Source organism: Talpa occidentalis, unplaced genomic scaffold (genome assembly GCF_014898055.3).
Source record: "Talpa occidentalis isolate TD23 unplaced genomic scaffold, MPIMG_talOcc4v2.1 talOcc4.16, whole genome shotgun sequence".
In the NCBI taxonomy this organism is placed as follows: domain Eukaryota; kingdom Metazoa; phylum Chordata; class Mammalia; order Eulipotyphla; family Talpidae; genus Talpa; species Talpa occidentalis.
This window is the reverse complement of record NW_023601653.1, coordinates 71207113-71228936: the sequence shown is the minus strand read 5'-3', so window position 1 is coordinate 71228936 and position 21824 is coordinate 71207113. Positions and strand designations below refer to the sequence as shown.

At 49.0% G+C, this 21824-nt stretch overlaps 1 protein-coding gene across 4 annotated transcripts in view; it reads left to right on the top strand.

Moving 5' to 3' along the window:
- The first annotated feature begins 3403 nt into the window (after window positions 1–3403).
- The window catches only part of KCNA6 (potassium voltage-gated channel subfamily A member 6), a 36198-nt gene continuing 17777 nt past the window's right edge, over window positions 3404–21824 (top strand). For all 4 annotated transcript variants that reach the window (XM_054696505.1, XM_054696504.1, XM_037515342.2 and 1 more), the window contains exon 1: window positions 3404–8198. In XM_054696505.1, coding sequence (XP_054552480.1) covers window positions 3492–5084 — 1593 coding nt within the window. In that variant the 5' untranslated portion in view covers window positions 3404–3491 and the 3' untranslated portion in view covers window positions 5085–8198. The remainder of the gene's footprint in view (window positions 8199–21824) is intronic.

Sequence of the window (21824 nt, the reverse complement as noted above, 5' to 3'; positions counted from 1 at the left end):
AATGCTCTTCTCCTACTTCTAGCCTCATGGGTTCATTTTCCTCTTTGAATTCTCAGTTGAAATATTACCTGAACTTTCTCAACCACCTCTTCAAAATTAAATCCCCAGGTTTATTTCTGGCATAGCATCCTGTTTATTTTCTTAAAGCATTGACTACAATATGTAAATATCTTCTTTCCTGTCAAAACTTTCTATCTAAAACATAATGTATTTATTGCATGGAGATGTCAGCTCTTAAGGGCAGACAGCTTGTGGAGTTCACTTCTAAATCCCCTGCACCTGGCACTTTGCTGGGACCCAGTAGTTTCTCAAGAAAGTTTTGCTAAGTTAATAAATGACCCTACCATCATGTCTGACTTTAGCTACAGCAGGACAGATCCATACTGAAGTCAGCACACAGTGGATGCTGAGCCCTGTCACCTGTCACTGGAAGCAGTGCCACCGCCTAGGAGAAAGGACGTGTCACTTGTCATCTTTACCTGGGAGCTGGCACTTCAGAAAGTGTGATTTTACTCACTCTTAATATATGCTTGAGAGGAAAGATCTAGGCATGGGGCTTTTCTAAAGCTAAGAAATGAGTCAATTTCACAAAAGAACTAAAAACAGAACTCTGATTCATGAATTTGCTAATGGCTTTTCCCTCCAGGGGAACCTCCCTGTGCACAGTGAAACCTCTCTTGGGGCACAGCCTCATGCCTGATGTGAAGGTAACCATGGGGCATCCGCTCTGCCTGCAAGTTGGCAGGCAGAGCCAGCCAGGCTTAACCCATGGGCTTCCGAGCAGTGGTTCCTGCCACCACACCAGACCATGAGCCCTTCTGGCAGATCCTTCCCAAATTTCTCGCAGGGCTGCTTTGAAGCATGACTGACCTAGTTCACAGCCTAGTGAAGAAAACTGGCGATAATGAAAATGAACATGCAAATGAAGAATTCATTATACATTTCGAAAACAAATACAAAGAGAAATCACGAGTAAATCAATTTACAACCTAGAAAATAATAACAGATAATTAGACAAGGGTAAAAGAATACCTTTTATATTGTATTTGCTGTTGGTTTCTTATACTTTTTTTTTTTTGAATGGAGTAACTCACTTACTCAAAGTCTAAATTGCTTAATTACATAGCTTGTAAATAGGAAAACTATTGACTGGGTGACTCTATACACTTGTTTCTTGCCTTTCATGGAAACATGCCAGGTGAGAGGAGGGAGGTGAACCCAGCAGTGTCATGTAGAAAGGAAGCAGAGCTGCTGTCTGCAAGACTCCAGAGGGACAAGACTAGGGAATGAAGATGCAGGGGCATGCTAAGCTCCTCCAACCCACTCAGCACCTGACATCCCTGCTTCACCACCAGGAGCCTTGGTTCCCTATCTCTTTCTACCCCTCTGGGAGCAAATGCTGCTAAGAATGACTGTGGTTTTAAAAAAAACCAACACACAATACAAAACACTCCTGCATGTAGCTTGTGGTCTGATTGTACCATTAGGTATCATTCCTGTCATTATCAACAAAATGATTGAACGTGGTCAAGAAACTACACAAAACATCTTGTAGTTGTCCTTCATTTCATTCTGGCCAGAGTCAGCCACAAAGGAGAAACTGAGGCAGAGAGAAGCAAATGTCAACCGTAGCTGAAAGTGCCATGCTAAACCAATCCCCTCCACTTTCCCCCACCAGATCTCAACCCGTTGCACCTGGTGAGAAAGATGGGCTCCCTGGCAGAAATGGATGGAGAACCAACCTTACCTCTCCCCTTCTGGCATGTTAGGGAGAGTCCCTATCTACAAATTTTGGCTGCCACCCAAATACTGCCAGGCACATCTCCTTGTCACATCACCTGGCAGGAGAGGGCATCTTTCTCATCTGGTTGTGAGGACTGAAGGAGACAGTACAGGTAAGGCACCTGGAATGCGGCTGGCTTCTATCACCAAATGCAGCTATTATTTTTATTAACACATATTTCCACACCCCTTTCCCTCACCCTTTGGAGTGGTCTGTGTAATAACAGACTCTCGGGATGCCTTCCCAGGGAGGCTGGGAGCGAACGAATTCCAGGGACTGGGCTGCTCCTCTGAGACGCCTCCATCTTCACGGAGGCTTCTGCCTTAAGTTCTTAGGTCTCCCCGGGAACACTTCTGATGGGAAGTGGAAGAGAGCTTTCCAGTGCTTCGTGCTGCCATCATTTCACACTTCAGGAGAGAGCAGCCTCGCCCTCCCAGGCTTGCAAGGAGAGGTATGGAATTCTGTGGGGACTTGCATGGGGGCAGCACCGTTTAAATTGGAAGCTCCTAAGACATCTCAAAAATATCTCCTCTTTTTTTTTTTTTTTTAAAGTAAAGATTGGAGAAGCCTGCTGAATAGGTTTTCGTACACACAGAGGGATAAACTAGGATTGATTTATTTATTATTAAACGTCTGGGGGAGCGCAGGCACAACGATCTGGGCTGTGTCCCGGGCGGGGTGTGTTTTCTTATTGATGAAATGCACTGCGCAGGTCAACTCCTCCGTAAACCGAAATGGGAAAAGCTGATTGCGGGGGTGGCGTGGGGGTGTGGTATGAGGGTGCTGCTGCTTCTTTGGAGGGGGGCCCTGAGTGTGCATGTGTGAAAGGGAGAGGCGTGCCAGGAGAGCGCGGGAAAGACTCCCTGGGAGGCGAGTGTGTGTCTAATTCCAAGGCGCCCTGGTCGCCGCAGCCCCTGGCGGGGCGAGGGGTGTGATGTGGGGGTGGGGTGGGAGGGGGCAGCAGGCGGGGCCTGCCACGTCACTTGGAGAGTGTGTTGGGAAGGAAGGGCAGAGCCGGGAGCCGAGCCGCTGCAGCTGCGGCCGCTGCAGTGCAGGCTCGAGCGGTGGGGAGGTGGGTTCCCGCGCCCCGGCTGCGGGGCAGCCCCAGGGCCCTCTCCGAGGCCTGCGGCGAGGCTCCTCGGGAGGAGGTGGCGGCGGGACCGGCGACCTTGGCCAGACGCTCCCCGCGGTGGACGCAGGGCGGAGGCCGAGCCGCGCCAGGAGCCCTCGCCGAGCGGGAGGGAGGCGCATCTGGCGCCGCGGCACCAGCGGCAGCCGGGGGTCCTGAGCCGTGCGGGCAGCGCAGTGGGCGCTGGGAAGCGCCAGCCGGTGTGGAGGGCGGACCCCGCGCCCGGGAGCCCAGGCTCAGGCACGGCGGGGGGCGAAGCCACGCGTCTTTTCGGGCATCCAGTTTCACACGGGCCGGTTTGCGGTTCCAGGTATCCCAGGAAGCTCTCGCCCCAGGCGCGGTTAACTGGGCGCGCGGAGCCAAATCCTCTGCCGGCAGGTCACCTCCCCAAGACCTAGCCTCGCTGCAAGCAGAGCTTCAAGGCTCACGGACCCCACCCCTAGGGCAGACCGCGAGCTCCGAGGATCGCGAGCCCCACCCTAAAGAGAGGGCGCCGCCGGGCGCAGGGGAACCGTGCCGCGCTCCGGGGCTGGTGCCGTGGGCGCCGTCCTAGTGGCGAGGGCGCACCGCCGGGGGGACATGCGATCGGAGAAATCCCTCACGCTGGCGGCGCCGGGGGAGGTCCGGGGGCCGGAGGGGGAGCAACAGGATGCGGGAGACTTCCCGGAGACCGGTGGGGGCGGGGGCTGCTGTAGTAGCGAGAGGCTGGTGATCAATATCTCCGGGCTGCGCTTTGAGACTCAGTTGCGCACCCTGTCGCTGTTCCCCGACACGCTGCTGGGGGACCCGGGCCGCCGCGTCCGCTTCTTCGACCCCCTGCGCAACGAGTACTTCTTCGACCGCAACCGGCCCAGCTTCGACGCCATCCTGTACTACTACCAGTCGGGGGGGCGGCTGCGGAGGCCGGTCAACGTGCCCCTGGACATCTTCCTGGAAGAGATCCGCTTCTACCAGCTCGGGGAGGAGGCCCTGGCAGCCTTCCGGGAGGACGAGGGCTGCCTCCCCGAAGGTGGCGAGGACGAGAAGCCGCTGCCCTCCCAGCCCTTCCAGCGCCAGGTCTGGCTCCTCTTCGAGTACCCCGAGAGCTCCGGACCGGCCAGGGGCATCGCCATCGTCTCCGTGTTGGTCATTCTCATCTCCATCGTCATCTTTTGTCTGGAGACCCTTCCCCAGTTCCGCGCCGACGGTCGGGGAGGAAGCAATGGTGATGGTGCGAGCAGGGTCTCCCCGATTTCCAGGGGGAGTCAGGAGGAAGAGGAAGACGAAGATGATCCCTACACTTTTCATCCCGGCGTCTCCTCTGGAGGAATGGTAGTTGGGGGCTCATCCTCACTAAGCACTCTTGGGGGCTCCTTCTTTACTGACCCCTTCTTTTTGGTGGAGACTCTGTGCATTGTTTGGTTCACTTTTGAACTCCTAGTGCGCTTCTCCGCCTGCCCCAGCAAACCGGCCTTCTTCCGAAACATCATGAACATCATTGACTTGGTGGCTATCTTCCCTTACTTCATCACCCTGGGCACCGAGCTGGTACAGCAGCAGGAGCAGCAGTCAGCCAGTGGAGGGGGCGGCCAGAACGGGCAGCAGGCCATGTCGCTGGCCATCCTCAGAGTGATCCGTCTGGTGCGCGTGTTCCGCATCTTCAAGCTCTCCCGCCACTCCAAGGGGCTGCAGATCCTGGGCAAGACCTTGCAGGCTTCCATGCGCGAGCTGGGCCTGCTCATCTTCTTCCTCTTCATCGGGGTCATCCTCTTCTCCAGCGCCGTCTACTTTGCAGAGGCTGATGATGACGAGTCACTCTTTCCTAGCATCCCAGATGCCTTCTGGTGGGCAGTGGTTACAATGACCACGGTAGGTTATGGAGACATGTACCCCATGACAGTGGGGGGCAAGATCGTGGGCTCGCTGTGCGCCATCGCGGGGGTCCTCACCATCGCCCTGCCGGTGCCGGTCATCGTCTCCAACTTCAACTACTTCTACCACCGGGAGACAGAGCAGGAGGAACAAGGTCAGTACACCCATGTCACTTGTGGGCAACCTGCACCGGATCTGAAGGCAGCTGACAATGGACTTGGCAAGCCTGAATTATCTGAGGCCACCCGGGAACGGAGACCCAGCTACCTTCCCACTCCACATCGGGTGTATGCAGAGAAAAGGATGCTCACTGAGGTTTGATTGACACAGGCAGGGCTTGCCCGAGAAGGATGGCGCTGAGCAAACAATCCCTTAGGCTTCCTTCTCATTCTCTACTGTTCTCACCCTAGCACCAGTTGACATCCTGACTCCCTCCCCTATACCCAGTGGATGGCATCCAGGACCAAATGCCTGAACTGTCAGCCTTGTTGCTCGATCCCTGCAGCATTCAAGGTTTATCCATCTAAATGACATTTTAGAAATTCTAATGGTGCCACCCATTCATGACCATCTTCTGTCACTGGATGTGATTTCCATCTGACCTTCCCTCAAGACTCTGATTTTACATGTCTGGGGCTTGTGATGCTGCTAAGAACAGAGAGGTCAACAGGATGGAAGCCGGGCATACCTGGGTCTTGTTTCTTTCCTTAGTGTCCTTTGCCCTAGGACAGGCACCTGTCTTAGCTTTTGGCCACGTGGTAACTCCAGCAGAAGCTGGAGGACTGAATCAGTGCTCATCTTGCTGTTCCTTCCAGTGCCCGGTAACACCTGCTAGTCATCCTGCATCCCTCGGTTGACCCTTTAGTGCACAACCTCAAAATACATTACTCATCTTTAACCCTGGATGGAATTAGAGAAAGTACATAAACTTGGCCATTTGGAGGACATCAGGGGTCATTCTTGTACCAAAGGGACCCGTGGATTCGTCCAGGTGTGTTCCAGCACAACAGGTGTCAGTCTTTGGTCTACATTTAGGCCTCTCCACTCTGACCCCCTGACTCTCTCTAGCTTCCAGGAAGGTTCCTTCTCAAAACCAAATAGTCTTTTTGTGCAAGTGCCTTCCTGTGCAGAGGAACTGGAAAAACACAGAGGCACTGCTGAGCAGAGGCAAGCACCTGGCTGGAGCACATAGCTGAAGACCTATGCCCTCAGGCATCTTTATCTGGGAGGGGCAGAGGAAGCTTGTTGCAGAAGGCAAATCCCCCTCCCCCCCCACCCCTTTTTCCCCAACCCTCTCTAGCCTCCTAGCCTCTACCCATCTTTCTGGGAATTTGACTTAGGATTGCAGTGGAAGACTTTCTAGAGCCAGCTGCAGCTTAAGCCTGCAAACAGGGAAAAGCACACTTGGATGCTAGCATGGGTTTCCTCCTATTTTATGGGCAATGAAATAGGTGGTGTAGCGTCAGGAAGAAGCATTAGTCCTTTTGCGATGGCCTCAGTGTTAGACGCTTTTTTGCTGAGTCAAGCAAACGTTCTCCTGCTCTGTCCCAGGAGCTGCAGCACCCGGCTCTCACTGGCAAGGTAATGTGCAGGTGTGCCCTCCCGACCAACCCATCTTCCTCCATCATGAAACTGCTGCCTGCACCTTCCTGCCCTCTCCCCTCATCTCCCCCCAGTAACATTGTCATTTGTTTGTTGCCTTGATAAACTGTGACATAATGTTCTGAACTCTTCTCGGTGCAGTGCAGAAACCGAAAGGACTGTTAACAGGTTTTGATTTTATATCTGTGCTTTAAATCTCTTTGATGAGGATTTAACAAAAATATTTTCTCAAAGAGCAGGTTCTAAGGGATGGCCTTTGGAGGGTGTTTTTGAGGGATGCTGTGGCTCCTGTGAGTGCCAGATCGACATCTGGATTTTGCCACAGCGTTACAGGGTAACTTTGGTGCCACAGTTCCTCTTTGTGCCTCAGTTTCCCCACCCATTCAATGGGAACATTAATGTCTTCCCCTCCCTACCTCACGGGGATATTGATAAACTCATCTGGGAAGCTGGGGATGATGCTATGCAAATGTGTGAGTTTTAGTCCTGGATTTGATCTTTAGTTCATTCCTCTGTCTCCCCATCTCCCAGAGGAAAGACCTCCCCTTACTAGAGTTCCTGCCTCAGATCCAAAGCCCAAGATTGGCCATTCTGGGCCATTTCTTTTTCCTTTAGCAAGGAAGAAGCTATTTGGACAGTGGGATCCTGCTGAGGCCATCTTAATTTGGGAGCCTGGCTTCTCCAAGCCGGAATCGCAGTAGGAGCTAGGGGAGCTCATGATTCCAAAAACCTGCTCTGAGGCCAAAGTGTTGGTTTTCCCAATTTCTTCAGTGACTCCTGGCTATTTGGGGACAGGTGAAGGACACTCAGAGGCAAAGGGGAGGCTCCCAGCCCCGGGGAAGTGGTGGCACAGGTGGCGTGTAGCTCTGTGTTTGTGTGTGTGGTCATCCTCATCACCAACCCCGATAAAGCATTTCCTTTTCAAGTCAGAGCATGTCTGAAAGTAAAGGGTTTGCGGAGAGCTGGGCTCTCCGGGGACTCTGGTTGCCGTAGCAACCTTCCAGACTGTTCTCTCTATCTTCTGATTTGGGCAGTAAAGGAGAACAGGAGACGACATCTTCCCAGCTTCTGAAATGGGAACACCTCCCACCTATTGGTTTTGGGGCTCATAGGACCAGGACGGGAATGTGTGGCTTTCAGAAAATGAGAGGGAAGCAGGTTCCCTAAACTTCTTCTTCCTGGGACCTCTCTTCCTGACTTGCCCACGCAGTCATTGAAGCTGCCTCATCTTACCCCTGATTCTTCAGAAACTTGAATGCTCTGTTAAATCAGTTTAACCAATGTCAATGTTATCTTTTTCAAAATGATGAGGGGAACTGGGAAGGGGACATGTACTTCCAGAGGCCTCCAAGCTGGGCCTCGCCGAGAGTCAAGTGGTGTCTGTCCATCCTAGTTCCATGGAGCTTATCCTCAGAGAGAGACTCCTCCCAGCTCCAGGACCCTGGGAGAGAGGATGCTCCTTCCTTCCTGGAACAGTCGCCTCCTGGGAGGAATCTCGTAGGAGATTCTCCTTAAGACATCGAAGACAATCTGAGAGGCTGTGCCCTGGCCTAGTTTCTGTGAAGGATTTTGCTAAAGCCATCTCTCTCTGACTCTGAGCCTCTTCATGTGGATTTTGTGTCCCAAGCACTGCGAAAATAGGAACCTGTGTTGCTGAGACAGCTGGGGTGGTGATTTCCCAGCTGCCAGCACAGGCGGGGTTCACCTGACTCAAGCCAGCAGGAGCTCCCGAAGGTTTTCCTGGATCTGTCAGGCTCACCTGAGACTCAGGATGCCCTTCCGGCCCGCTCACCCCCCAGGAGAGAGGGACAGCTGGGCCGCGTGGCCTCTGAGGTAGGTGCTACTGTGGAGAATTTAATTCCTGGCTCAGCCCTCGGGGTCACATTAGAACTCAGGGTGGGTGGGGGAGCGTGCATGGTGGGGAGGGGGAGAATCAAGGTTTTACTCAGTGGCCACCTCGCTTTTATGTCTGTGTATTTTTCTTGTACGCTTACCCATCCAGGTTCTTGGTTCTGTTTCCTCGGTGTTTCCCTCTTGCCTCTGCCCCATTTAATCATCCCTTTCCTTGCATGTCCCTCTTACCTGCCATTCATTCTCACTTTCTCTGCCTTTTCTCCTTTCTTCTCCGTATCTGTTCCCTCCCCCTTCTGTTATTTTAACTTCTTCTTCCTTCTCTGATTCCTTTCTCTCTTTTTCCCCTCTCATACCTGCTCAGGGCCTGCAGCTGTCTTAGAGCATTTCTGTTGAGATCGCACTTTGAACTTGGGACAACTTTGATCTGGGGTGTTTTTTGAGGAGGTTATTCTCCAGCTGGAGGGTGTCTCTCTTTCCTGGCATCTCAGGATGCCACCCGTTTCTCCTAAGGCCCCTCTGTGGGGTGGGGGGGGGGATCCTTGACTTAGGAGCAAGAAGAGATGAATATTCCAGGGGAGAGAGAGAGAGAGAACCTGTAAATCAGATCATTTGCTATGTAGCACTGGAATATGCCCCTCTGGGGAGGGGGCGATGACCTTACAGAGAGGTTCCAGAAAGAAACAGTAGAAATAGCAAAAGAGGGGAAAAAAAAAAAGGGCTTCAGTGGAAGACATGAGATTGGAATTAGCCTGAAAAAAGCCTTAACGCGGTGCCCTTATTCACTGGAGGTTCTGACAGCATCCTACTATTTCTTTGTGCACTGAAGGCAGAACAAAAGCCAAGGATGTAAACCACAGCAGTGCAGGGGCAGGGGCTGCTCCTTGACAAGCTGGACTATGGTCCGCTCTTCTCGCTGGAGGTCATAGAGCACAGGGCAAGGCCCCATGCATGGTTTGTGTGTATGTGCGTGTGCGTGTGTGTGTGTGTGTGAGGAGAGATCAGTAATAAAAATAACCCAACAAGCCAGTGAATTGTGAATAAAAAGGTGACATGAAGCTAATAGCCTGGTTATTATAATTTTGGTTGAGAAAATGGTTGATTACAAATCTTGAGAGGTGGCTTCTCTAAAGGTGGACCAACTGGATATCCGGGATGGAATGACACACAGGGATACTTTAGGGCTTCCGTGTCGCTGTTCCTCGCTGCTCAGCTACAGTGCCAAACTGCTGTTGTTTTTTTCTTTTTTTTAATTTTGACAATCAAACCATTGTGGGATTTGCATGTTTTTTCCCCTCTAGTCTAAAGATAGGTCAGGTCATTTTTGGTAAGTGCAGAGCCTAATTAGCAGGCTTTGAACTACAAAAAAGCTATGAGACATTATTTAGGACATCGGACCGGGGTCGTGAGCTTGCTCATGGGGCTGACCCTTTGCTGGCTAGGAAAACAAAACCAAAACCCTGCAAATAGACCAGGAAACCTCACTAATCTCTGCACCTGTACAGTCAGAATTCTTTAGGAAATAGCACAGAAATCAAAGTTTACTTCTCCTGGCCTTCCTTGCTCCATCTCTTCCCTGCATTGTCATTAACCCTTAGCTTGCTGACAGGGTCCCCGGGGTAGGAGACTTTGGGTAAAGACAGGCAGGATAACAGCCTCTGGTGAGCCCCTTGCTTCAGGATTGCCCGAACCCCTCCAGCCCAGCTGCTTATCATCCCTCCTCTGGCGGCTGCGTCTTTGCATTCAGAGGTACCCTGTCTCCCAGCATCTCTATGCAAATACCACGACAGAGCTGCAGAGAATCTTGGGTAATGTGGCTGGGCTTGCTGTCCATCCCTGCCGGGCTTGACTGGGTTATTACCGCAGGAGGCAGAGTGGTGGGTTTCTAGCTTGTCAAGGTCACTTAGGGGAGGAAGAAATCTGTTCTTGAAACTGAAGAGTTTCCTTCTCCATCCCGCTTTAATGGGCTGCCTCTGGTTGCACAGACACCTCAGGGCAGAATAAGGCCTGGAGCTTGGGGCTTCTGAGGGGAGATCCTGTGGCTGATGCAGGCCTCTGGGAAGGACAGATGGGCCCTTCGGCCTCATGTTACTGCCCCTCCCCACGAACCCCTTGCCTGTTCTGGGCTCCAGGTCCCTGTGGGGTTGGAGAGTGTCGTGTCTCTCATGTCCCTTTGCTCTAAAGTCTTACAGAGAGGAGTTTGCCTTGCCTCTTTGTCCCCGATTGGTACTCAGTCCCCTTTGTCCCCTATGGGGTGCATAGGAGCCGTTGGCAGCTCTTCTGAGGGATTACCCTGGGAGGGTGTGACTTCCTTATTCCTAGATGCTCCAGGAATTTTCACTCATCCTGGCTTCACCTCGACTATTACTTCACCCTTAGGGGGCCTGGCCCTGGTGGGGCATATGATAATTTTTTTAAAAACACCACGCCCACCCCATCCCTGCTTCTGTAAGAAAGACGACTCCTCTCTAGGCTGCCCTGGGCCCCTACGCATAGCTCCACCTGCCCCTCGAAAACATCTGGAACCTTAGGCGCCTTGGCTGCAGCCTGCAGGGAATACAGACAGACCCCAGCTCTTTGGCGAGAGCCGAGCCGACATTTCAAGAGGAAATTGCAGCCGTGCAGTCTGCTGGCGCTGCTATTTTTGACATGCTTGCTGTGCTCGCGGGGCTTGACGACCGCTGTCTCCAGGAGACAGGCAAACCCGCTCTTGGCAGCAGGGATACTGGGCTTGGAAAAAGAACACAGGAAGATCTTGGTCCTGCAGCCCGCAGGGGCGGGGAGACCTGTCTTCCAGCCTGAAAGCTGGCACCTGGCCGCCGGTGTCACAGGTCTGAGGCTGGGGACAGCAGCACCCTCCAGTCTTTCTTGGCTTTCATCCTCCCCAATGGGAGTGGGCCTCGCAAGGGCAGGAGTGGCACTGCTTACTTACAAAGCATTTCACACAGATTCAGTGCTTTCAGACAGTGCATCACATAACAAGGCAGTCAGGAGCCTGGACTCTGGAGCCACATTTTGAGCTCAAATCCACCTCTACTACTTACCTGCCGGGTGATATTGAGCAAGTTATGAAATCTATCTGTATGTCAGTTTTCTCCCTTGTAAAGTGGGCAATAATAACAGTAGCAATCTCCTAGGACTGTTTTGAGCATTGGCATACACACTGTATACAAGTGGGCGACTCTGTTATTCTTATTATTCAACCACCAGACAAGGTGGATCACTAGGCACTGCCTTCCTGTTCAGCAGGTGAGATAGTGGAGACTTAGAGGGGATGTGGCATGTTCAAGGGTATACAGCTAATGTGTGGTTCCTCGTCCTCAAGAGAGAACCAATAGAACAGAACACAGTGAGGGTCTGATTGGTACTGAGCAAGAAGAAAGAATGAACTCATGCTTCCTAAATGTGTGGATGTGTGGATAGACTTATTTACATGTGGGTGTGTCTCTTTAAGGCTCTGAAAGGACATAATACATGCATGTATACATATATATAATTGTAAGGAAAGACCCTATAGAAACACACATATTTCTATACATGTCTATCTATCTATCTATCTATCTATCTATCTATCTATCTATCTATCTATCTGTCTGTCTGTCTGTCTGCCAGTAGATTCTATCCACCTTCACTATCTTTCTCCCTCTCACATTTTAATGTTCTCCGGAATTACCACTCCACTAGACCCTTCACCACACACTGGCATCATCCTCCTTGGGACAAATGCAAGGTGTTACAGTGGCTGTAGGGACAGAACCCATAAGCCTGACCCTGACTCAGAGTTTTCATACACTGGCCCAGTGGCTTTCAAAATCCCACCTCCGCTGACCCTGTCCTCAGCATCCTCTTCAGTTTCCTGGCCACCTATATGTCCCACTGCACCCCCTGCCCCCACCACTCTGAACTCAAAGCTCCCTGATTTGCTTGCTTAGGATTGAGAGAAGTTGGATCTGAATCAACTGTTTATCAGCTGCATTTCATTTAATCCCTCCAGGCTTCAGCCTTGTCTTCTGCAAACTAAGGACATGAGACTTCCCTCACATGGTTGTTGTGAGGCTCAAATGAGGCTGCAGGTTAGGATTTAACAGGAAATACACTCTGAGCAAAGCAGGGTCCTTCCATCTGCAGGCACTGAGGGACCTCAGGGAAACAGACAGCTGGGGGGACTGGACACCTGCACTCTGCAAGAAAGGCAGGGGGCACCTTTCTTCTCTGACACAAGCAGTTAAGGAAATATCACATAAAACATAGACTCAGGAGAGCTATCTATTTTACTAGAAGGTTCGTTGCAGATTGTCTTTATATCATGACACTTAACATGTGATTTGATATATAGAAATGTGATCTGGCTATATCTGATAAGAATAGGGCAGATAGACTGGTAGTATTATTTTCAACAATCAGTTTCTAACCAAAGTGGAATAATGAGGAACCTCACTCAGTGCTTCCCATAAGCACCAGAGCATTGCCACGGGCAGTGTCAAGGTCACGGATGGACAGAGGCAAGAGCTAGATGGGGGTATAAGTATCTCCCTTTATGAAGGAGGAAATGGATGCAGAAATGTGAAATGACTTACCCAAGATCACACAGGCAATGTGGGCCTCTGGACCCACATTTTCTAACAACAGTATATTTTTCCATGCAAAATGAAAACCTATAGTTTATCTAAACATATATTTTTTAAACCAACTATATACATTTCCTACCCAACCAAACCCCTTAGCAGACTTGTCCATGGGAATGAATTCATCTCTCTCTCCTGACTTTCCAGGGCAGAGAGGCAGTGGCCTGGCTAGAGAAATCCTTAGGCAGATAACCAGCATCTGGATTTTTAAGGAAGGGCTAACAACTATTACTCTTGTGAGTATGAAGGCATTTTCTCATGGGGCAAAGAAAGGCTTATGTACACAGGCTACGGTCTAGGGGCCAGGTCTTGAATGTCTACTCTCACTGAATAAGTGCTTCTTTAACCTTTGAGGACTTTGCTTTTTCTGTGAAATTTTGTGCCTGGGCTGCAGGGAACCATCATAGATTGGAAATTAAGAAAGCAAGAGGTTGCTGACTTCTGCATTTTATAAAGGAACGAAGGCATGCAGAAGGTTAGCATCTTACCCACAAGAGCTGACTTCTGTTGCCCTGGGAAATAGTATGCAGCTTCTAGATTCTTCCCTGTACTTTGTTGCCCTGGTAGAGAAAGAGAAGTTACTGTGGGGCTACTGATCTCTTTTATAAATCACAGGACCGGGCTTAGGAAGAACAAAGTTTCCAGAACCATGGTTGCTGAGCCATAAATCAAGCAGGCGCTCCCAGCTGCTTTAGGGCAACTTGGCATTGCTGGAAAGGGAGAAAAAAGCATGTGTCTCCTGCAGAACTCTTCTCTGTGCTCAGGGGAGAGGCCGTGTTCTCTCAGAAGCAGCAATATGTGGGTGCCTGGGAGCCCAGGCATTCACCCACACCCAACAGACACCATTCTGGTAGTTCCCCCTACTCATCTGGAAATGGGTTTAATTTTTGTTTTATTTATTTACTCTTTCTGCCGGTGCAACTCCCTAGTATGTGGCTTTCCAGTGCCTGTGGGATTCCGAATAGCAATCACAGAGCTTCTGACCTAAAACTGTGCAGGTTATTACTGATAAGGGTCCTAATTTAGTGACTGGGACCAAATAGGACACAGCAATAAGAAATACTGGTTATGACAGTTATATCTCAATAAAACTGGAAACAATAAAAATGTAAGAAATATTGGAAGATGGCACATGCTGTGGTGGATTTTGGGTTTCCTTTGAAAAACAAAAGGTCCAGTCTCTTTGATCCTGCCTTTCTGCTTTCGGAGACCAGCGAGGGGGGAGCTGAGCATGGCTCTCTCTTCAGAAGGGAGTGGGCTGCCCACTGAGGCTGGGGCCACCTGCTGCCTTCAGAGTGTACCCCTTCTTGGTTTCCTGGCAGGTGAGCAGCATTGCCCTGTGTTTGCATTTCTGCCAGCCTGAATGGATACCTTGTTTAGGGAACCACACCCAGCCTACTTGATTGGTGACCTGTGGGCACTGGCACCTGTGTCTGCTCTTGAACAGCTTCCTGGGTGATGGCCTGGAGCCGAGTGGACTGTTTGATGGGAGCAAGTGGGGCTGCCAAACACAAGTAGTGATCGCAGAACAGCAGGCTGGCAGCCTGGGAAGGGGACAGAAGGGACCCGCAGGGATAAAGAACACCTTAACTTATGTTCTCTGTTCAGTTATGTAGGTAAGCAAATGTGTGATGCAATTAAGGATTTGCAACTACAGTGATTAAAATGAGAAATAGACAAACTCGTGGTGCTTGGGTATTTCTGATTTGAGGATGGGCTTTTATTTCTGGCATGTCAGAGAATGAGAACGTTTTTCTTGCAGGCTGAATCTGAGATGGTTGGCTCCCTAGACACTGACTGTGCAGCTGTCTGGTTGTCTGTGTTACCTCATAGCCGATGGTTATCACCAGTCCTTTCTTGCATCTCTTTCTGGCTACTTTCTAGGCTGTTTTATCACTCAGTTGAATTCTCTTGTTTTGGGGAATTATTGACTAAAAGTTCAATGCCTCTGAAGTTGGAACTGCACCTGACATTCTTGCCTTGGGAGAAGGATAAGAAAGTCTCACCTCTTTTCCTAGAATTTCATTGAACTATTTCAGGATCAGTATTTAAGAAGGGAGTCTTGACAGCATTTGAGGAAATCTTTTTTTTTTTTTTTTTTTTTTTTTGTGGGACCCTCGCTGGCGGCCGGGGATCAAACCAGTGCTGCAGAGGCTGCGGGCAGCCTCGCAGCCCAGCGCTCAACTGCTGCGCCACCAGGGGAGGCCCTTGACAGCATTTGAGCTAGAATATTTGGATTCCAAGAGTGGAGAAGATTTCGCACTGATCATTCCTCACTGGGGACAGCTTTCATTTCTGAAAACCCAAATTTAAAAGGATACCAGAACCCTTTTCCTGTTCTTATCCCTTCTTCTCCCTGCATTTGCCCTTTCAAAGAGCTGGGGGTGTGGGCAGGGTAAGTAAATCAGGTTGGCTCTAAAGGAAATCCACCATAGGCCTTACATCTTAATGTTCCTCTGCTCACTTCTTCCAAGAGATGCACATCTAAAAAATTGGTTTTGATGTGTGCATGTCTAAAAACGCAGATTTTTCTTGACTTACCATGAGCTTTTGTTTCAGTAAACCCATTGTAATTTGAAAATATCGAAATTTGAAAATGCATTTCATACACGTGGCCTACTGAACGTCATAGCTTTTCTATCTTAAACGTGTTCAGGACACTTAGCTGACAGTTGGGCAAAATCATCTCACACAAAGCCTGTTTTTTAATATGGTGTTGAATACCAGACACAGATGGTTGTTTTGTAGACACAATGGGATGCGACACACAAAAGAAAATACCAAAACACCCTGGCAACTCAGTACACTGCATCGCTGACTGGGAGCTGCACTTGCTGAAGCCGCCCAGCATTGTGGGAGAGGATCCCGCCACATACCACTAGCCTGGGAAACAACCAACATTTAGAATTCAAAGAATGGTTTTCTACTGAATGAGCATCACCTTTTCATCCTTACAAAGCTGGAGATATCCAAAGTGGAACCATCATAAGTTGGGGATAGTCTGTAGTAGAATCACTTTCTTATCATAAATGTTTTTTAATACAAGGGGGCCTCTCCCATTTAAAACTCGCGTAATGGAATATTACTCACCTATATAAAAGATCAAATCTTACCATTTGGGTGGAACTGGAGTGGATAATGCTAAGTGAAATCAGTCAGAAGAAAGACAAATACCATATGATTTTACTCAAATAAAATACAAAGAAACAGAGGAATAGACAAAACTAAACCAAATCAAACCTTAGAAATCTGACTGTAGATTTGAGGCTACCGGAGGGTTGGGGGTGGGGAGCAAAGAAGGAGACGGCCCCATGGATTGTACTGGAGGATTGTGGGGGACTTGGTGGTGAATGCGGTGTAATCTCATACAATAGAAAAGGTGTGAACTTGTGTCCCTACAGCAGGACAGTGTGGTAAACCACTCAATAAAAACAATACAATACAGGGCCTCCCCGGTGGCGCAGCGGTTGAGCGCTGGGTTGTGAAGCTGCCTGCCGCATCTGCAGCGCAGTTCAATCCCCAGCTGCTCCCCGGCCACCTGAGGAGGGTCCCACATGGCACGCAGACCTCTCCTGCCACCCGCTGCTCCCCTCAGCAGTGTGCTCCGGTCCTTCTGCCTGCTCTGCTCCCCGCACTGGCTCTGGTGAATTCTCTCACCCTCCCGCGCTTCTGACTGTTCCCAGTGCTTGTATAAATAAAATAAAAATAAATCTTTAAACAACAACAACAATACAATACAATGAATAAAACACAAACCCCCAAAACCTCACACAATATAACTAAACTTAAAATAGTCTGTAGAAAAATGAACTTCAACTAATTTCATGCAGGCATTAATTCCTCCCTCCAGTGGAAGGAAAAGGCGTGCTGTGGTGTTAGAATTCTGGGCATTGCTGACCAGAGTTGAGAAACAGAGAACTTTTTATTCATTGGAGGAACTAGGGGTATTTTTCAAAATGTGTGTTTGAAAAACACACAAAATGTGTGTTTTTCTTACTGCACGTTCACTCTTCTAGGTGGTGGGTTTGCAGGTGGACAGTGCTGTGGCTGTGTTAGGTGAGGCAGGATGAGGAATGTGGACATAGTTCCAAACCCCTTGGTCTCTTTTAGCCATGTCAGAAGGAGTGATGTCAGCCAACCCAGCCCCAGTCTGACGGGGTAACTGGGTGGCCTTGGAAACATGGGAATCTTCTCTGACCCTTGGTATTGTCCTCTGTACAGTCAGGTCCTCACATAACACCCCTCACGGTGGCTGGTGGGATTAATGAAACAGTGTGGACTCACCAGGGCCTGACATGGAGTGGGCATCCAATAAACGTTGGTTTTTTTTTTCCATGGCCTCTTCTTTTTTGCCAGCTTCTGTGGGGTACTGAGGCACAGGCAAGGTCTCTGAACATTGCTGAGACTTTAGGAATAGTTAAAGCCATCCAAACTCCTGTAAAGTCAAGTGTTTGGGGAGATACAGAAGGAATAGTTTCTCTACGGCATAGGTTTAGATTTCCTGATGCAGCACTAACCATGATTCAGCTATTCTACCACCCAGTACTTGGCTGTAACAGAGATGACTCTTGTAAAGGGACTTAGGACCCTTTTAGAAAGAAAGCTGCTTCCATGCTAAAACAAACAAAAAAACAACCAATAGAGCAGAATATCCAGGGATTCTGGTACATTCCTTGAAAAGAACATAAGCAGTAAGGGACTTAATCATTCAAAATCCCTGGAAGCAATGGAACTTCTAACAAGAATGAGGCAGGAGATTGAATGGAGGGGGTAGGGGATGTGGGGGAGGGAGGCGCTGTGAGGCCTGACTTCTGGGTTGACCTTGAGTGGAGAATGAGCTGTGAGGAGGCTGCACTGGTGGCAGTGGCAGTGCAAGAGCCGGCAGGCTCCTCGTGTACTTTCAGGTCGTGTTTGGGGCCGGTGTTCTCTAGCATCTTAATATACGTCAGTGGAAAACATGACTCAATTCGGAGAGCATGTATTTCTTTACATGCAGCATTTCTGGAACATATTTAATTTGCAAGGAAGTCAGCAAAGCTTGTGTAATGACATCAAAATAAATAAGACAAAATGATGTGGAATCATTGAGTAGGAGGAGACTTCCAGAAATTATGGGAGGTATCACTCTGCCCTGCGTCAGACAGAGCTCCTGGTGACCCGGGCCTGCCCTGAAACATCCTCAGAGAGAGAATCCAGAACCTATACTCCTTACGCTATTTGTGTCTGAGCTTAGAAACCTTTGTTGTCAGATGTTTCCTTCCTCTTCAGTGACACATCAGTCACAATACCTGCTTTACTTTAAACTTCCTCTTATTTTGTACTATTTTATACTCAACTGGCCACATGGTATAGAAAGCTGCTTACGCTGAGTTTCTCTAGTGTGGTCTGCATAGCCGGTGCCCTACAGGACACACCCCAGAAAATGTCCCCAGGCGTGGCCTTTTCCCCTCGCTGCCTCTGTGGGGCACATGCATATGAGCGAGAGATTCACGACTCCAAGAAATCCTCTACATTTAAACTTGTTCTGCCTCTTTAGACCAGTGTTGTTCTAATTATTTTTTACCACTCTTTCTGCCCCCTTTCTGGGGTAACATCTGTTTATGTCCCACAAAAACTGTTATCGAAGGAATGCATTTTGAGAAACTCAGAGAGATTCGAATCTCCTCGGGATGGAGGGAACTCATGGGCCTTCATCGCTTTAAAGGTTTTCTCGTGGACTGCTTTCTGGCTTCATATCAACCCGCTCATGGTTCTCCACACTCCCCTGGCATATAGAATCAGCACTTCCATTAACCTCTGAGTGCTGTGAATGAAGACAGCCTCTTCTTGTTGAGCTGCTTAAGTAGAAGTCTTTGAGAAAAATAACCATAAGCGTTCTTATTTGTTCGATTTCGAGTTTTTGTTCTACTCTGCTAGAAAATCCACGCTGCAGATATACCTCTCCAGAGAGATGACTGACCTGCAGTATTGCCTTATGTGGTCACAGCCCAACTCCCACGCACACGGTTAACGAAATCAAAGAAGAATAGAATGCGTGTTTCTGTTTGCAAGCATTGTTCGAACTAAACTGGACCTTTTAATTAATGGCCACATTCAAATACACCTGTACTAAACGTCATAGGTATAAAATCTTACTCATGATCCAAGCCAGACAGGAAGAGGTAATGACAGCTATATGAAACCAGTTATTTTAGTCTTCTTGTCAACTTTCAAATAAAATGGACAATTTTAGTATTTGAATACTCATTTTCAAGGGTGATACTTGCTCCTCCTGTCTCCCCAGGGACTGTCTGCCCCGGGGCCTCCCAGTTGGACCTGGCGCTTGTGGCCTTGTGGCGCTGGGTTTGTGTCCCCTGGGAAGTTCTTCCTACCAGGTGTTCTTTGTGCTACTGAGGGCTATGGTCTTTGACTTCTCTTTGCTCATCCAGGTAGGACTGTTGCCTGCTCCCTCCCCAGCTCACCCAGAGCTATGGTTTCCCTTCTGTGCTGGAGGTGAAGGAGAAAAGGTGCAGTTGCACTTGATGTATTACTGCCTCTGTACCTGCTCCTTTTCTGGACTGTGAGGAGGCGTTTCTGGTATCTGATCCTCAAATCCACTCATTCTCAAACAAGTGGACTGTGAGGTAGTGGGAATTGCATCTAATTCTGGGGCTGTCATTTACCTGCTGTACACCTGCTGCACACCTGAGCCTGCCAGGCACTCAGCGAACGTTGGCTCTCAGTATCTGTGGTTCATTGTCTCTTCACCTACAAAGGGAAATGGTTGGATTATAATTTTTTGAGTTTTTACTTGACTGTTCAGTGGGTGCCCAAGACCATTCATTGAATGTTCAGGGGTTCTCTTGATAACTCCGCAGTCTCTATTGCTTGACTTTTGCCACCAGAATGATCTTTTAGAAAGAGAGCCGGACTTGGTGGAGGGTGAGTGAAACATGTACATGTGGAGGTGTGAAGGGAGCAGCCAAATGATGGAGTTATGTAAACAATGGGTGCATCAGTACATTTGAGAAAAAAACCCTGAGCTTCCTATAAAATCATTGACTTTTTGAGCATATCTATCTTCTCCAGCCTTATATTTTACAGGGATCAGAATTTAACACGTAAAAAATTTACTGAGTAGTTTATAGCAAAGTTTTGAAAGAGATGTAATGATTTTTATATAATGTCAAATCTCTTCCCTCTGCTTTTTAAATCCTTTCCTCCGTCCCTCCCTCCCTCATACCCTCTCTCCCTGTCTCCCTTCAGTCCTTTCATCCTTTTTTCCTTCCTTCTTTTCTCAGATGAGGTCTATCTTAGTTATTAATTCCAGATCTTTTTTATTTCAAACTTACAAAATAAACATTTCCCGGTGTTGGCTGTGTCAAGCACCTTGGCATTATGATTGGAAAAATGTTGGGCATGGCAAGGCGCTTCTATATTAAGGAGGAGCAGGGAATGCAGACTAGCAGGGGTGCTTTCCAGTGTTTTCTGCTTCAAAGGCTCCCCAATTGTGAGGGAGTCTGTAGAAAGGACAAAGGAAAGAAAGGTTGGTGTGATGTTTTGCTGTCTTCACCCCAAGTAGAAGCTGGCTCTTTCCATTTCTGAGAAAGGGCAGCGACCCCCAAGGGCAGACACTGGACTGAATGCTGGGGGCTCCTGTACCTGACAGTGGCCATCTCGATCGAGATCCAAAGGCCTTGGCAACGCGACTAGCTTGGCGCTGGGAGCTGGGGTGCACAGTCCCGACCTCTCCTCTCTGAACTGGGTCTCAGTCCTCATAGCTGTGGCAGGTCCTGTGCTTCTTGGTCTTTGTTCACCCCGCTCTGCTCCTTCCTTCCAATTAATTTTGCTTCCTACTGCTCATCCAGAATCCTGGACAGAAATAGAAAGCCTGTGTAGGCTGCTAATGTTTTGTTTGACCTTGAGCAAATTGCTGGAAACAAACAATTTATTTTCTGACTTTAAAAGTCATATCTCTTCATTATGGAAAATCAGTACAATTCAGAAAATTATAAGGAGGAAAATACAAGTCCCTGTCACCCCACATCCAGAGAGCACTGGCGTTCTGTCATGTTTTGCTTCCAGCCAGACTAGCTCTGTCTCTGCCATGATGCCGCTAGGGAGCGCAAATGGTATTTCATCCTCAAACGTCATATTGTACCTCCAGTTTTCTCATGCAGGTATGACATAGTCCTATTAATGCACGGTTATTTTGGTAACCTACTTCCATTGTGGGACATTTAAGTTGTTTCTAGTTTTTTGTTCTTCTAAAATGATGCAGCCCTGAACATTTTTAGTCTAGACATTTGTTCACATCTGTGACTTTCCTTTGGTGGCATTTCCACCTGAATCGAGAAGTGACAACTCATTTTCTAGACCTCAGCTTCCTCATCAGTACATCAAACAATGGAAAAGACAATACTTCATAGCAGCAAACACTTGTCCAGCTAAGGGTGGCCCTGCTTCACGTGTGCAAATTCGGCTGCTCTCCCCAGTAGCCCTGCCGCTGTCTCCCCATCACAGAAGCAGTTGCCCCAAGTCACACAGCCACTCAGTAGGGTGGTGGTGCTTCAACCCGGGTGGTCTGGCTCCAGAGCCCTTGCTCTTAACCGCTGTGCTAATATTGTCCCCATGAAATGAAAGAACTGAACTGGCCCGACTATCAGTTCATTGTCCACATCTGAGCTAACGATGCTGCCACGTACACAGTGGCCTGGCGTGAGCTCACCAACCCCTTTCATTCTCCTCCTGTTTGTGTGTGTGATAAGCTTGGGGTCTGTGTGTGTATGTGTGTGAGTGTGTATGTGTGAGCATGTGTGAGTGTGTGGGTGTGTATGTTTATATAATCTTATCCATGGAACAGAAGCAGGAAAGTTTGGACAGTCCATTGACAAAACAAGAAAACACGGGTCATCTGCGCTCTCAGTTATTAGCAACTCATCATAGTTCCCTTTGCCTCTTAAGCTTCTCTTTGGCTCTTTGGCTGGGAGATGTGTCATTTTGT